The sequence below is a fragment of the Stegodyphus dumicola genome, chromosome 10 (genome assembly GCF_044657685.1).
Source record: "Stegodyphus dumicola isolate Sdum_Otavi_A_Nest chromosome 10, ASM4465768v1".
NCBI classification, from domain to species: domain Eukaryota; kingdom Metazoa; phylum Arthropoda; class Arachnida; order Araneae; family Eresidae; genus Stegodyphus; species Stegodyphus dumicola.
In genome coordinates, this window is record NC_140777.1 from 182161650 (window position 1) to 182175206 (window position 13557).

Genomic DNA, 13557 nt, shown 5'->3' on the forward strand with positions numbered 1-13557 from the left:
GACTTTTATTTAATTTTAGGCGTAAATTTTAACCTCTTTTCTATTTTTTAACGTTTTTAGTTTCTAACATACTCTGAATTTTAACTAATTTGCTATATTTTCATACTATGTACATGACTTTTACTTGATTTATCTCATACATTTTAACTTTCATAATTTCCAATATAGCCCTAATTTTAACATAATTCCTATATTTTCACATCATATAACTGATTTTTATTTAATTTTAGGTGTGAATTTTAACTTCTTTTCAATATTTTAACGTTTTCAGTTTCCAACAAACTCTGAATGGTAAATAATTTGCTATATTTTTACACCATGTACATGACTTTCAATTAAATTATAGCTACTTTCATACGTTTTAACCTTCGTAATTTCAAATATACTTTTCATTTTAGTTAAATTCCGATATTTTCTGACCATATATATTAATTTTATTTAATTTTAGATGCAATTTTTAACTTGTTTCGTACATTCTGAACCTTCGTAATTTTGAATTTTAAACATTTTACTTTAATTTTGAACTTGCTTATTATATTTTCGTACCATATACCTAACTCATTGATTTCTAGATGTAAATTTTAACTCCTTTTCTATTTTTTATTGTTTTTAGTTTTCAATATACTAAGAATTTTAACTAATTTATTATATTTTTCACATGACTTTCATTTAATTTGTAACCACTTTCATACGTTTTAACATTTCTAATTCAAACAGGCTCTTAATTTTAGATTAATTCCTCTATTTTCTTACCATGTATATGAGCTTTATTTAATTTTAGATATTATTTTTAACATGTTTCGTACATTTTATACCTTCGTAATTTTTAGAGTACTCTAATTTTGAACTTGTTTATTACATTTTCCTGCCATACGCATGAACTTTAGTTAATTTTAGATGTAATTTTTTATACTTTTCTGGCACTGGTTTTCTTTCTAGTTTCCAACATACTCTAAAGTTTAACTGTTTTATAATTTTTTATTGTAATTGCGCTTGTGATTTTACTATTTCAGCTAAATTAACACGCTTAAATTTCTTAAAAATAGAAATAGATTTCAATGAAGCATTTTATTTTACAACCTTTAACTGTTATTCATATCCAATTCGTCGAATAGCCCTTACTTAGTCCATATTTTATAGTACTATTTTAATTTGGCAATTCTACAACTTATCATTCTGTAGTACTCTTACCATGACTTATCCTACTACTTTACTTCATTATTAACTTCATTCGCATTTTTAAACTTTAACATTTCCTGCATATTCTGGCATTTTCTTTTAATTCTTAATACTCTTTATATCTGAATATATGTTTTTAAGCTGTTCAGTGTTACCAATGTTCAGTTTTGAATCTTGATTCTCATTAAGCTAGTTCGATAGATTCCGAATTTTTAGAATGAAATCTCAACTTTCATCCATAATTTTAGACCCATATTCATTCTTTCATGTACTCATACAAAATTCTTTCTTATTATTTTGAACGCTCAGTACCTTTTAATTCAGTAATTTGTACTAATTGAATGCATTCTACATCACTTTAAATGTTTCGACTACGCAAATTTTCACTTTATTACCCTTTCCTACACTAAGTATGGATATTTCTGCCTTCACGAATGATTTTCCTGTGAAATTGACGATTATTTAGGTTACATATCCAAAAGAAAGTCCTAATACATTTCCAGTTTTGAATAAGAGATGAAAGACCATTGATTTTACCCATTGGTTACAATTTCATCTCTTGAAATTTTGTTTTATTGATATACATTTATTTATAACGCATAATGTTAACACAATTTTTTAACTTAGTTCAGTTCCAAATTAATTTCCCTAGACAATATCATATATAGACTATTTTTTAATTTCTTAGACTAGGATGTTCTCTCGCAAATGTCAGTCTGCATTAATTTATTTACCAATTTATTTTCTTATGGTTGAAATCTCGTAAAACACTACCATATCTTTACACAACATATATCATTATCAATATACCTATATTTACAGAAGGAACCAAAGAGAGAAAGAGTAAGAGACATTTGACCCAAATCTCCTCTATAATTTCGAATATTTTAACCTTCTTCATCACAAGTACAGAACTTTCTTCGTACAATACTTATCATAGCAGTTAAACATGCCTTACTAATACACATTTGATGAGGAATAACCCCTTTTCAATTCAAAATTACACCCAAATAAGTGTTATGTTTTCTTATAATTGTACATATATGTTTGCATTATAGGAACTTTTTATCCATTTTCGAGAACTGTAATTTGCTAAATATTACCTCTTTCTGAGAAAAAACTCCAAACACCATATAAATCATTTAACTTTTCCTGTAGTATTACCATACTAGAGAATAACTATCTTAGAACTATTTTCTTAATATTAAGAACTAAATATGAAATAAGCATTTTTCACTGTAGAATATTTAAGATTTTACCTAAATGAGAATATAACCTTTACCGAATTTAAGTTATTTATCCAGAATTCCCAACAAATGTTTAGAAAATGTGTTGATAGAAAGCAACATATTTACCTATATTTACCTAAGTCATAACTGAGTCTATAACATATTTTTATTGGCTCCAGATTTACTATCAGTGAGAAAAACCTTAAGTTCACTTTATCTACCCTTGTCAATATACACAAAAAAGTCATGAATCATTCTGTAGTATAATTAGCATTTTACATACATTTAATACTAAATAATTTTAATTAACTTTCAATTAGGATTTTTAAAAGAAAAGCACATTTATGCGACATATTATTAAATTACTCCCAAGCGTTGTTGAGGAAAATGCAATTAAATATCCACATACACATTAAGAAAATCCTACTCATTAGGTACGGTAAAACCTTACCAATACTTAAACGAAATATAAAATATTGTAATGCATTAATATAAAACCTGAGTAACAAATCATTTCCTATAAGCTGTATACGGTTAAAAAGACTTTTCTTATAACTTATCAACTTTTAAGAAGTAAGAGTAAGGTAATGAACCAACGTTTTTAGAAATTTTCCTTTATTTTCTAAATCTACCCTTTTGTAGTAACGAGAAAATTCAGTCATACTCATATTTTATTTTTATGTAGGCATGCGCATTTCTTCTAACAGACAAAAATCCGAATATATCTCACTTTTCCAAAGATTTAGCTTTAGACTTACTTTCATCGGAAAAGGAAAATAATTTTACTTAAAAAACAGGATATCTTCTACTCAAAGAACAATCACGATCACATCTATATGTAGCACTCAGTGATTTAGTTTCAAACCAAATTTTGATATTGTTTAATCATGCAAGCAACAATTTTCATCTTTGAGTTAAATTTTATACGACTGCAACAGATTTTTCAATGGCTTTCATGCTCACATTGTGTAAAAAGACTTCTAATTTTGACTATTTTAATTTCTAATATTGAGAAATACATTGATTATTTTCAGAAAACGTCATTTCACAATCATATTTTACCACTCTGAAAGTTTTGAATAACACTTTCTACCATAACGACAAACAGATACTACATTATTTTTTTACAAAAACATGAACATTTTTTTTTTCTAAATCCTCTTCTAGAAATACTAATAAATTCTGCTATAGAAAGAAGATTCAATTCCTATTATAACTCTATATACTATTTGCAAAGAGAAACGACACTCTAGATGATAATATATCACCCATATATTTTTAAAAATTTAGAACAATTTCAGTAAGGCAAATTATCTACAGAGTTTTCAAATACGGATATATTTCTGAAAGAAACTGCCTAACATACCGCTCATTTACTTCTAAACCATTTAAGTAAAACCAATCAATTTATAAAATATTTGAATTTTCGCTAAGGTTTAGTACATCTATACAGTTATTTAATTCATGAACTACTAAATTTTGAAAATAATAAGAGTGAAAACATCACTATTTCAGAATTTAGGAAGAGATCTTCAATAATGAGAGTGAACATATACCGAACTTCATGCAAGATTTTTATCGTTTCATACCAAACATTTCACTATTTCGTAGATTCTAATAACACAGCCCAATCTTTTTCAAAGAATATATATCATTTCACATTAATTGGAGAGTGCCATACGAGTTTAATTGCAGGTGCTTACTGAATGACACTAAAAATTTCAAGGAAAAATCAAATATTTTTCATCTTTCATGAAAATCTGTGAATAACAATTATATTTCATAAGAGCTAGAAGACTTAGTGCAATGAAACAGTATCAAAAATAGAAAACTATTTTCAAAATTTGAATTCCCATTGAATATTTTAGATATTCTTATGTAAAGTTATATCCGCTGCTGATTGCCCATGCTGATTCGAACAAACATGAAAGGCCTGATGTAGGTACGGTTGGCAAGTGTTGAAATTTAGTCAGGTTCTGTTTGATGCAGATAGTTTCATAGCTTCCTGTAGAGTTCCAGAGGTTGTGACCCAGTTAATATACTTTAAGGTCCCAATAAGCCATTAAAGCACTAGAGGTGATAAGTTGTTTTGTATTATTTGAAGTCTAGATGCAAAGAATAAGTTTTACTTGAATTTTTACATTTTTGTGTTTTATCTTGTGACCACAGTGAGTATTAACGAAAGGCAATAGCTCTCTTTAATATGTAGAGATAATTTTTAAGGCTAAGCAGTTAATTATAAATGATTAAATTAGGTAGTTAGATAACAGTCATTATGAATTTACATGGCCACTATTAAACTTTATTTTTTAACAATATTTGTTAAAAAAGGCCTATTAAAATCACAATCCAATAGAATTTCACAGTTTAAAATACATGTAATTTATGACATTGATTCTTAAACGATATTAGGATAATTACACATTAAAAGCTACAACACTCAACAAAATATTGATCCGTCATTTTAATTAGAAGCATTCCTAAGCATTTTGGCTGGTTTATAATTGATTTCCTTCTCTTTGAGCGTCTTTTCTAATGATTAGAGATTTGTCTCAACATGTAAACAAATGCTCTTACTAGTTTCCGCGTGCTTTATCTCCTAACTGATCAACCGGCCCACCAGCGCCCGAGCAGTAAAAGTCACTGAACACTGGTAGTTCGGCCCGAGATTTGAATCCCGCGAACGGGCTGGCTGCATGAGTGTTTTCGTGGGTTTTCCCCTGTGTAACGTGTATACGAGCCAATTTCCCTTAGAAAGTCCTCCACAAAGGCATTCCTCCCCTTAGGCAGATAGACTTCGAGGCTTTGCCGTAATTAAATAACTTAACCTAACTTATCAACCTCTCCACAATATACCTATGAGGTTTTACTTGATCTGGGAAAAGTTAAATAATCCAATCCCCCCCCCCGACAGACGTCAAGCAAATTCTGCCACAGCACTATGTCTGAAAGTAACTACAATATCAGACAAAGGTTTAAATAAGCCTCTTATTTAAAAAGAACTTAGAACATAAAGGCATGTTCTGATGCTAACAAAATCAATTGCAGCTCACGGTGACATAATTAAACAAGAACAGTCGAATTCAAACTAAAAATGTGGACTAGTGGTCAAAGATTGTACAATTTAATTTAATTTAAATTTAATCTGGCTTAGTAATTCTGTCATATGATGAGATAGAAATGAGAAATTATAGTAAAGGCTGAAATCATAAACAATTGGGTATTTACATAATAATGACTGCACATATCTTTGAAGAATAATTTTCTTTATGCATTCAGTTTCTTTCTTCATGTTTCACTTTCATTTTAGAATTTTTGGATTTAATTAAAGATTTCTGTTATTCTAAAAAACATAAAATGCATTTAGAATGCATAGAAGAAGTGGCTAATTTTATTTCCTTAATATGAACATTCAGAAGAAATATGAAATATATATGGTAAAGGCCAGTTACAGAGTTGGTGTGGCAGAATTTTTAGAATTTAGTGACACACCATAAAACAAAATCTAGAAACAGCAAAACTTTTAGAATTTAGAGCAGGCATTGGAAGCAGAACTTAGAAAGGCACTAGGTAGCAGAATTAGGATCCACAGAGATTGCATCAGGTGGGAAAATGCCCAGTGCCCAGCTCTGTGTATGATGCATTAAGACATGATGAATCTTTAAAAGTTTTCAATTTCTTTATTAATAAAAAATCTCTATAATACCTGCCCATGTGATAAGATTAGAAGCATTTTTGATATTTTCCACGCTTGTGTCTAGTGAAAAGTGGAGGAAATAAAGGGAAGATAAACATGTTAAGAAAAAGATTCTAGTATCAGGAGTAAAACATTCAAATATTATGTTTTCATTGTTCTTCCAGACGTTCTCCAAAAAGTAAGAAATTCATTGCAAACTTTCTCTAAAATACATCCATTACTTATTGATACCGCGGAGACATTTTCCATTTTGTCATTCATTTCTCAAATCTTGCCTTCAGATCTTTCTAAACTTTCCAAGCTGCAATGTCTAAAATACTAATGAAAAATTATCTTTACCAATTCTGTAACAGCAAAAAGCCAGAAATATTTTGAGGGGGAAAAAAGGGAGGGAAAAATTGTAAAATTAATTTTATAGACAAAAACTGAGAATAATTCTGAGAATTTCGAATGTTCTGAGACAATTACATGGGAAAAACTATTAAAAAATCTATAAGACATTTTTAATTTAATTGCATAACTAATTTTGCTTTTTCTATGAGCTGCTTCCTAAATTGTACTTTAAAGCATTAAACCTTGTTTATTTTTCAGATTTAAAATATTGTATAATAAGTTGCTAAAATGAAACTTTATAATATGACAGCGAAAAATAAAAATGTTTTATTTCAATGTTATTTTTTTAAACATAATTTCAATATATTACCATTAGTTTAATGAAATTTATCAATGTTACGATGTTTAAAAAAAAAAAAAAAAAAAAAAAAAAATGGTCGAAAAATTTTCAGATCTCGGAATAAAAAATTTTCTATAGAAACTGATCTTAAAATCGGCAAAATATTAATAAGTCGCCAAATTTAGAACCGTTTAATAAAAGAGTTCACATCCCCAAAGCGAAAAGTTGTTTCAGAGCTATTTATTGGAAAAAATGAATTTCGAAATGCTTACGTTTCACTTCTTGCTTTAGAACCTCGAGTACCCCATCCTTTATATTAGAAATAGAAACAAATTATAACCCATGAACCCATTCAAAAGATAACCATATAAGTCAGTGAATCGCCAAAATTATTCCTCCAAAATGCTAATTCACACTCAAAATGGCAGTCGTAAAAACAGACAGAAATTCCAGATGATTAAAATTAAAGACCTTTTGCTGATTTTGGTCAAAATTAAGGACTTTTAGGACCAAAAATCGATTCCAAAAAAGCTAAAGACAGTACAAACTATGTTCAACTGAGGAATGGTCTTTTTCTAGCAATTCTACTTAACAAGTCTGACCGCATTAACTTTGTAGAGACATTAGGTATTTTTTGGAAGCAGGAGAAGTGAAAAATGAGCAACGCCTTCAACAGGAATCGAACCGCGGACCTCTGGAATACGCGCCCAGCGTATTGACCATTACACTACGAAGACATGCTAAGAAGGCGGGAGAAATAATATAGTACACAGTCCGAAATCCTGACTCCTCGGGGCATCGGTAATTCCGGATATTAGATCATCAGTTTAAATCTAGTAAAATGTCATGTAGAAATTATAAAATTAAAAATTTGAAATCGTGATTTATAAAATAATGAAGTATTTATGATCTAAAGGGAGTAGGGGAAATGACAGTTCTGTATCGGAAGCTCATGGAGCGGGAGTTGAGGGAGCTCCCGAGAAGCAAAGGCCAACCGTGGGAGAGAAACTTATCTGAAAATGGGGACAGGGAGCCTTATCAAGTAGAGTAGGGTAGGGTAGCTGCTACGTCATAGAAAAAGAACGTGTGCTTAGGTTTTTCTTTTTTTAATTTGGTGATTTAGGCATTTAGTAGTTATATGATAATGTGTAAACTTGTTTATTTATACTGAGTTCTTAAAAACGTATATCAAGTACGTGTGTTAAGTGACTGATACAGTTATTTTCTTTAAACCAATATTACTATATAATAAAATGTTTCCTTTGCAATATAATCTCTTTGAAAGAATAATTACTTTCTTACTTGTATTTATCCTACGACTGAATAATCTACAAAGCTGCTACATACAACAGGTTTTTCGGAAAAAAGCTACATAGGCACAATATGATCAAAATTGGAAGTCGTAAGCATCACCCAAGCACAATTTTATTGCGAAAAGTCAGTTTATCTCCATTAGATGATAAACGGTTTTTGTTAAATGACGGTGTGAATAGTTTAGCTTATGGACATTATGGTATTGATCAAATTTTCTAATACTTTATTACTTGTATATAGTTCATCTTCAGTGTCCTTTTATAACAATTTCATGTCATCTTTATTTTATATCATTTACCATATATTATATTATATAATTTATCAATGTCTTTTACGATATTGAATATTATTTGCATTTTAATAAATTAATTATTTGATTTAAGAGTTGTCTTTATTGTCTTATCAAACCTGTTATATGTAGCAGCTTTGTAGATTATTCAGTCGTAGGATAAATAAAAGAAAGTAATTATTCTTCCAAAAGATTGTACTGTGAAGGAAACCTTTTATTATATAGCAATGTTGGTTTAAAGAAAATAACTGTATCAGTCACTTAACACACGTACTTGATATATGTTTTTAAAAATTCAATATAAATAAGCAAGTTTATATATTATCATACAACTACTAAACGCCTAAATCATCAAGTTAAAAAATCTGATGTGTACACAACATGACTTCCTTGTACGGAATATTAAATTATACGCATTTTTTCTTGCATTTCATTTAAACATATTGGATTGAATTAAATTTACTTCGTCGACAGCGCATAAACCACAATAGAATAAATGCACTCTTTAAAATTCAATCTATTTGTTTACCATAGCGACACTTCTCTTAAGGTTCTCTTAATATTTCGTTCATATTATACCTCGGAATGAACAAAATTTACATCATTTGAAGAATTATCTTATCGTTGCCACATGTTCTTTTCAAATACTATAATAAAGCTAGAACGATGTATAAAAGAAATTAAGCAAACAAAACAAAAAAGAAACAGTTTTTTACAGACGATTGAGTATTTCTCATTCAATTAATTCAGTTCTCACTTCGCGACACGGCAAAAATACATAAAAACTGAAAATATCTGTATTTAAAATTAAGAAGTAAATCTTAAACACTTATTTCCTCGAAAAAATTCCAGAAAGGATTATGCATGATTTAATTCGCAATAATAAATGAAAGCGTTATCTTTGTTGTTGCGAAGCTACGTTTCTGTGGATTGGCAACAAATCCACTACTCTGCTGTTTCAAATGTCAACAAGCAATGACCGCCATCAAAAACATTATTAAGCTTAGCGGCACTTAAACAATTTTAAAATTGTCGATAATTCTAAAAATATTGCAGACAGATTTACTAAAGGCATAAAACCCTTAACCGGAAGATAAGAGCAACATAATTCAATCATTTTCAAAGCAAAAATATACAATTTACAAACATATAAGCAAAAAAAAAGCAAAAAAATTCACAATTTAGAAACATATAAGAGTAAAGAAATAAATCACCTTGCCGGGTAACGGAGTGGATGTATATACATATGTTACCGTGAAAGACCGAAATTGGAGAATGTCAACATTCACCAAATACGTCGGTGAAAGTTCGAATATTTCTTTGCATTCTTGTACATTCGGACATTCTTGTACACCGGTGTATGTCGACAATCACAGATATGCTCTGGTGTAGGTCGAAAAGAGAGGAGTATACAATGTACACACTGCCATTCCAAAAGGAAGTGTTCCACAAATAAATGCAGTTGTAAAAGCAAGGTCCTCTTGTGCAATTCAAAGTGTGATATATAGTAGTTTAAGTTGTTGCAATAAATAAGATTTGAATCACATAATTTGGCAAGTTTATAACTTCTATTATTTTCCTTTCTCATTTTGAATGTACTTTGTGTTTTAGGTTCTTATATTCTTAAATTCTTACTTTGAGTCTCAAGTGCGTTTTTTCGCGAATGAATTACGGAGATGGAAATATAATATTCTTATATGTTCAACATTCACCATTAGTACATGGTGAATGTCGACATTCACCGGTGTAAGTCAGAAACAAGAGTATTTGGAAAATATTTCATACATACACCAAGCGACTATGTGAATGTTGACATTCACCGGTGAAAGTCGACATTCTCCAGATTTCGGTGTTTCACCGTAACATATATATATTTACATACGTTTCGTGCGTCCGATTGCAATCAAAATACGAGGTGCACATCTACATCTTAATAGCAGTCCTACAGACAAAATTTCAACCTTCTGAGGCTGCTAGCTTTTGAGTTATGAGAGATACATACATACGCACGTACGTACAGACATCATGAAAAATTCTCTTCAGAACTCATTTTAAAGCAGTTTTATAATTTTTTTAGAGGAAAAGAGTCTTTTATTCTGTCCTTACGTACAGATGTCACGCAAAAACATCGTTCAATTGCATTCGATAGCGGTCAAAATGGATATTTTCGTTGAAATATGCTGCCTGAAACTTTTCGCGATTACAACACTTCCTTTTTACATTGTATAAGGAAGTAAAAATGGCTTATTTTAAAGAATAAAAGTCTTTAAAATATAATAAAATTTACCTTTTCTAACTCCAGCAGGTGAAACCTCAAAACTTGTATCGCTTGTACCATCTGCAAGAAAAACGAGAATCAATTGACGGCACACGAGAAAGAAAATTTCATATTTTTTTTTTACTTTCACAAAAGTTAATTGAACAGCACGACAGCATAAATGAATGATAATAAAGACAAAATTATAGAGGAGTAAGTAATTTGGTTCTTGCGGCTTTTTCTAACAGCTAAGCTACGTTTTGGAATTATGGACGATAATGAAATCTGGCAACCAACACACTCATTTTCTCCAGGAGTGAAGAGAACACTACACATGCATACATATGACTACATTTTTTTAATTTTCCTGAACGCATATACAGTAAAAGGTATTTATCATATACCAAATGGGGCTGAGAGAACCATTTCTAATCACTCATGGTAATTATTTTCGGTGAATGAGAGTAGAAATGAATGCGTATTGTTAACCCTTAAATGCATGAATTTTTAGAACAGAAGGACATGAATTTTTATTAATTTCCTTTTGGCATTTTGCGTTGATTCACTATAAACGGCGAATCAGTTTTTAAATTGTTGCCGCCAAATAATATCGCCCTGTATTATATTTAAATTATTAAATAATGAAGACTCTGCATAAATGTATGTATGTTTTTTGTGTTGTGATAAAACGACGGACCTAGAAGCATCCAAATTTTGAATGTACGTCTCCACCCTAATATGGGCATCTGCAAGCAATCGAATTTTGAATTTGTTTTATTATCAATTTCATATTTTGCAAAGTACTTATTAGTTTTCGATTAAGCAATTCAACGATTTCAAAGCGAGGATTGGCATCGCTGTTACGGGGGGGGGAATCTCCAGCGCGAGACCGTGTATCGGAAATTGTAAAGATATGCTCTTTCAAATATTTTGTGATATTGCAGTTAAATCGAAGTTTGCGGTTTAAGTGTGAAGAACATGATATTTAATGAATAAAAGTAACACACAAAACGTTAAAAAAGTCGGTTAAAACTAAGTGAAATTAGACCAGACAATAAAGAAGCTGATAAAAATAGGTTCAAATCTCACACTAAATTTTAGAATTAAAATGTTATAACTGAAATTTTGATAATTAAAATGGTAACTAGTTTTTAATTTGATATTTTTATGTCTGCATATTTAATACAAATAGCCTATAGTTTGTACAAGAGGCAAAATACAGGGTGTTTATAAAGTCCCTGGCCCATTTTGATGTGTAATAACTCATAAAATAGTAAAGATAGAAGAACATGATATTTAATGAATAAAAGTAACACACAAAACGTTAAAAAAGTCGGTTAAAACTAAGTGAAAATAGACCAGACAATAAAGAAGCTGATAAAAATAAGTTCAAATCTCACACTAAATTTTAGAATTAAAATGTTATAACTGAAATTTTGATAATTAAAATATTAACCAGTTTTTAATTTGATATTTTTATGTCTACACATTTAATACAAATAGCCTATAGTTTGTACAAGAGGCAAAATACAGGGTGTTTATAAAGTCCCGAGCCCATTTTGATGTGTAATAACTCATAAAATAGTAAAGATAGATTAAAATTAATAACATAAATGATTAGATAGACTCAAAAAGTTTCATGACCCTTGTCAATGAACTTCCACGTGTGGCCCCTTCGTCGCACGGGGAATATCAAGTCGATATTCGATTTCACGCCAGGTACCGGCAAGCATGTGTTGTGGTGTATGCATTCTCCTTAATATCCGATCGAATAAAACATCACACACAAAAGTGCTAAAACAAACACATCAAAAGTAAACATAACATTGCAATAGTTGCCAAAAAACAAAAGAGAGAAAAATGCAATTAATAAGCAGACGACATTTAGAAAAGTACAGATACTTAGACTGAAAAATGAAATTAACCACACGCGCAGACGATATTTACAAAAGTAAAGATATTCAAACCTGAAAAGGAAAATATAAATGTTATTCCATCAATAAATGCCATAAGTTTGTTTATATCTTCATTATTTTATGAGTTATTAAACATCAAAATGGGTCCGGGACTTTATAAACACCCTGTATATTCATTTTAATATTTCTTTTAAGAAACTGAAATATAATATTGTAAAATGTAATGGTGGTACTAAAGCTTTCTAAATGTTGTTTAGATGGTACGGGTTGGTCAACAGATGGAGAATCGCTGGTATAAACCCTTTTGGGGAACCGTTAAAATCTTAAACCTTTCAATATTTTTCCCCCTTCTTTTCATACTACTTCTATACTTATCTCTTATGATAATGTTCTTTCAAAGTATGTATTATTAAAAAAATTGGGTACTATTCGGTTTCGAGGGCCTTAAAATATTGCAGCGAAAGTGTACGCGCAAAAGCGCCAAATCTAGCAAACTCGCCCATTTAACAGCGCGCCAAATCTAGCATACGCGCTGATTTCAGATTGCGTAAGTTTATATAGTTCTATATTTCTTAAGACGCCATTGAAATACTAGTTTAATTTTTAAATCCTCTTTTGATATCCTACGGATTTAACAATTTGGGAATTGCCCATGACGAAAAGTCGGCAATAGAATTTTGGGTAAAGTGCAGAATCATCCACCGCTTGACGCGTTTTTAAGAACTGCACATACTCGGTATCCATGTGCACATCTACCTATTTTCACTTAAAAAAAAAAAAAAAAAAAAAAATCCGAGAATTGCACAAAAATGGCACTGCGCACACCCTTGACTTTATCTATGTACACATCGAGCTATTTTCACTTTAAAAGTAAAAGAAAACTGACAAAAATGCAATTGTTTTTACCCTTGTAAAAAGCGGCGAACAAATAAGTGAGCGATTCTGCACTTTATCGAGAATATTTTCAAAGAAAAGGCATCATTCATTATAGAAAATTACTGTT

General features: G+C 30.0%; 1 protein-coding gene across 5 annotated transcripts in view; it reads right to left on the bottom strand.

The window, feature by feature from the left end:
• LOC118184781 (homeobox protein Meis1-like) overlaps window positions 1-13557 on the bottom strand; it is a 279835-nt gene that overhangs the window by 220378 nt on the left and 45900 nt on the right. For all 5 annotated transcript variants that reach the window (XM_085825964.1, XM_085825963.1, XM_085825961.1 and 2 more), the window contains one exon: window positions 10669-10719. In XM_085825964.1, coding sequence (XP_085682090.1) covers window positions 10669-10719 — 51 coding nt within the window. The remainder of the gene's footprint in view (window positions 1-10668; window positions 10720-13557) is intronic.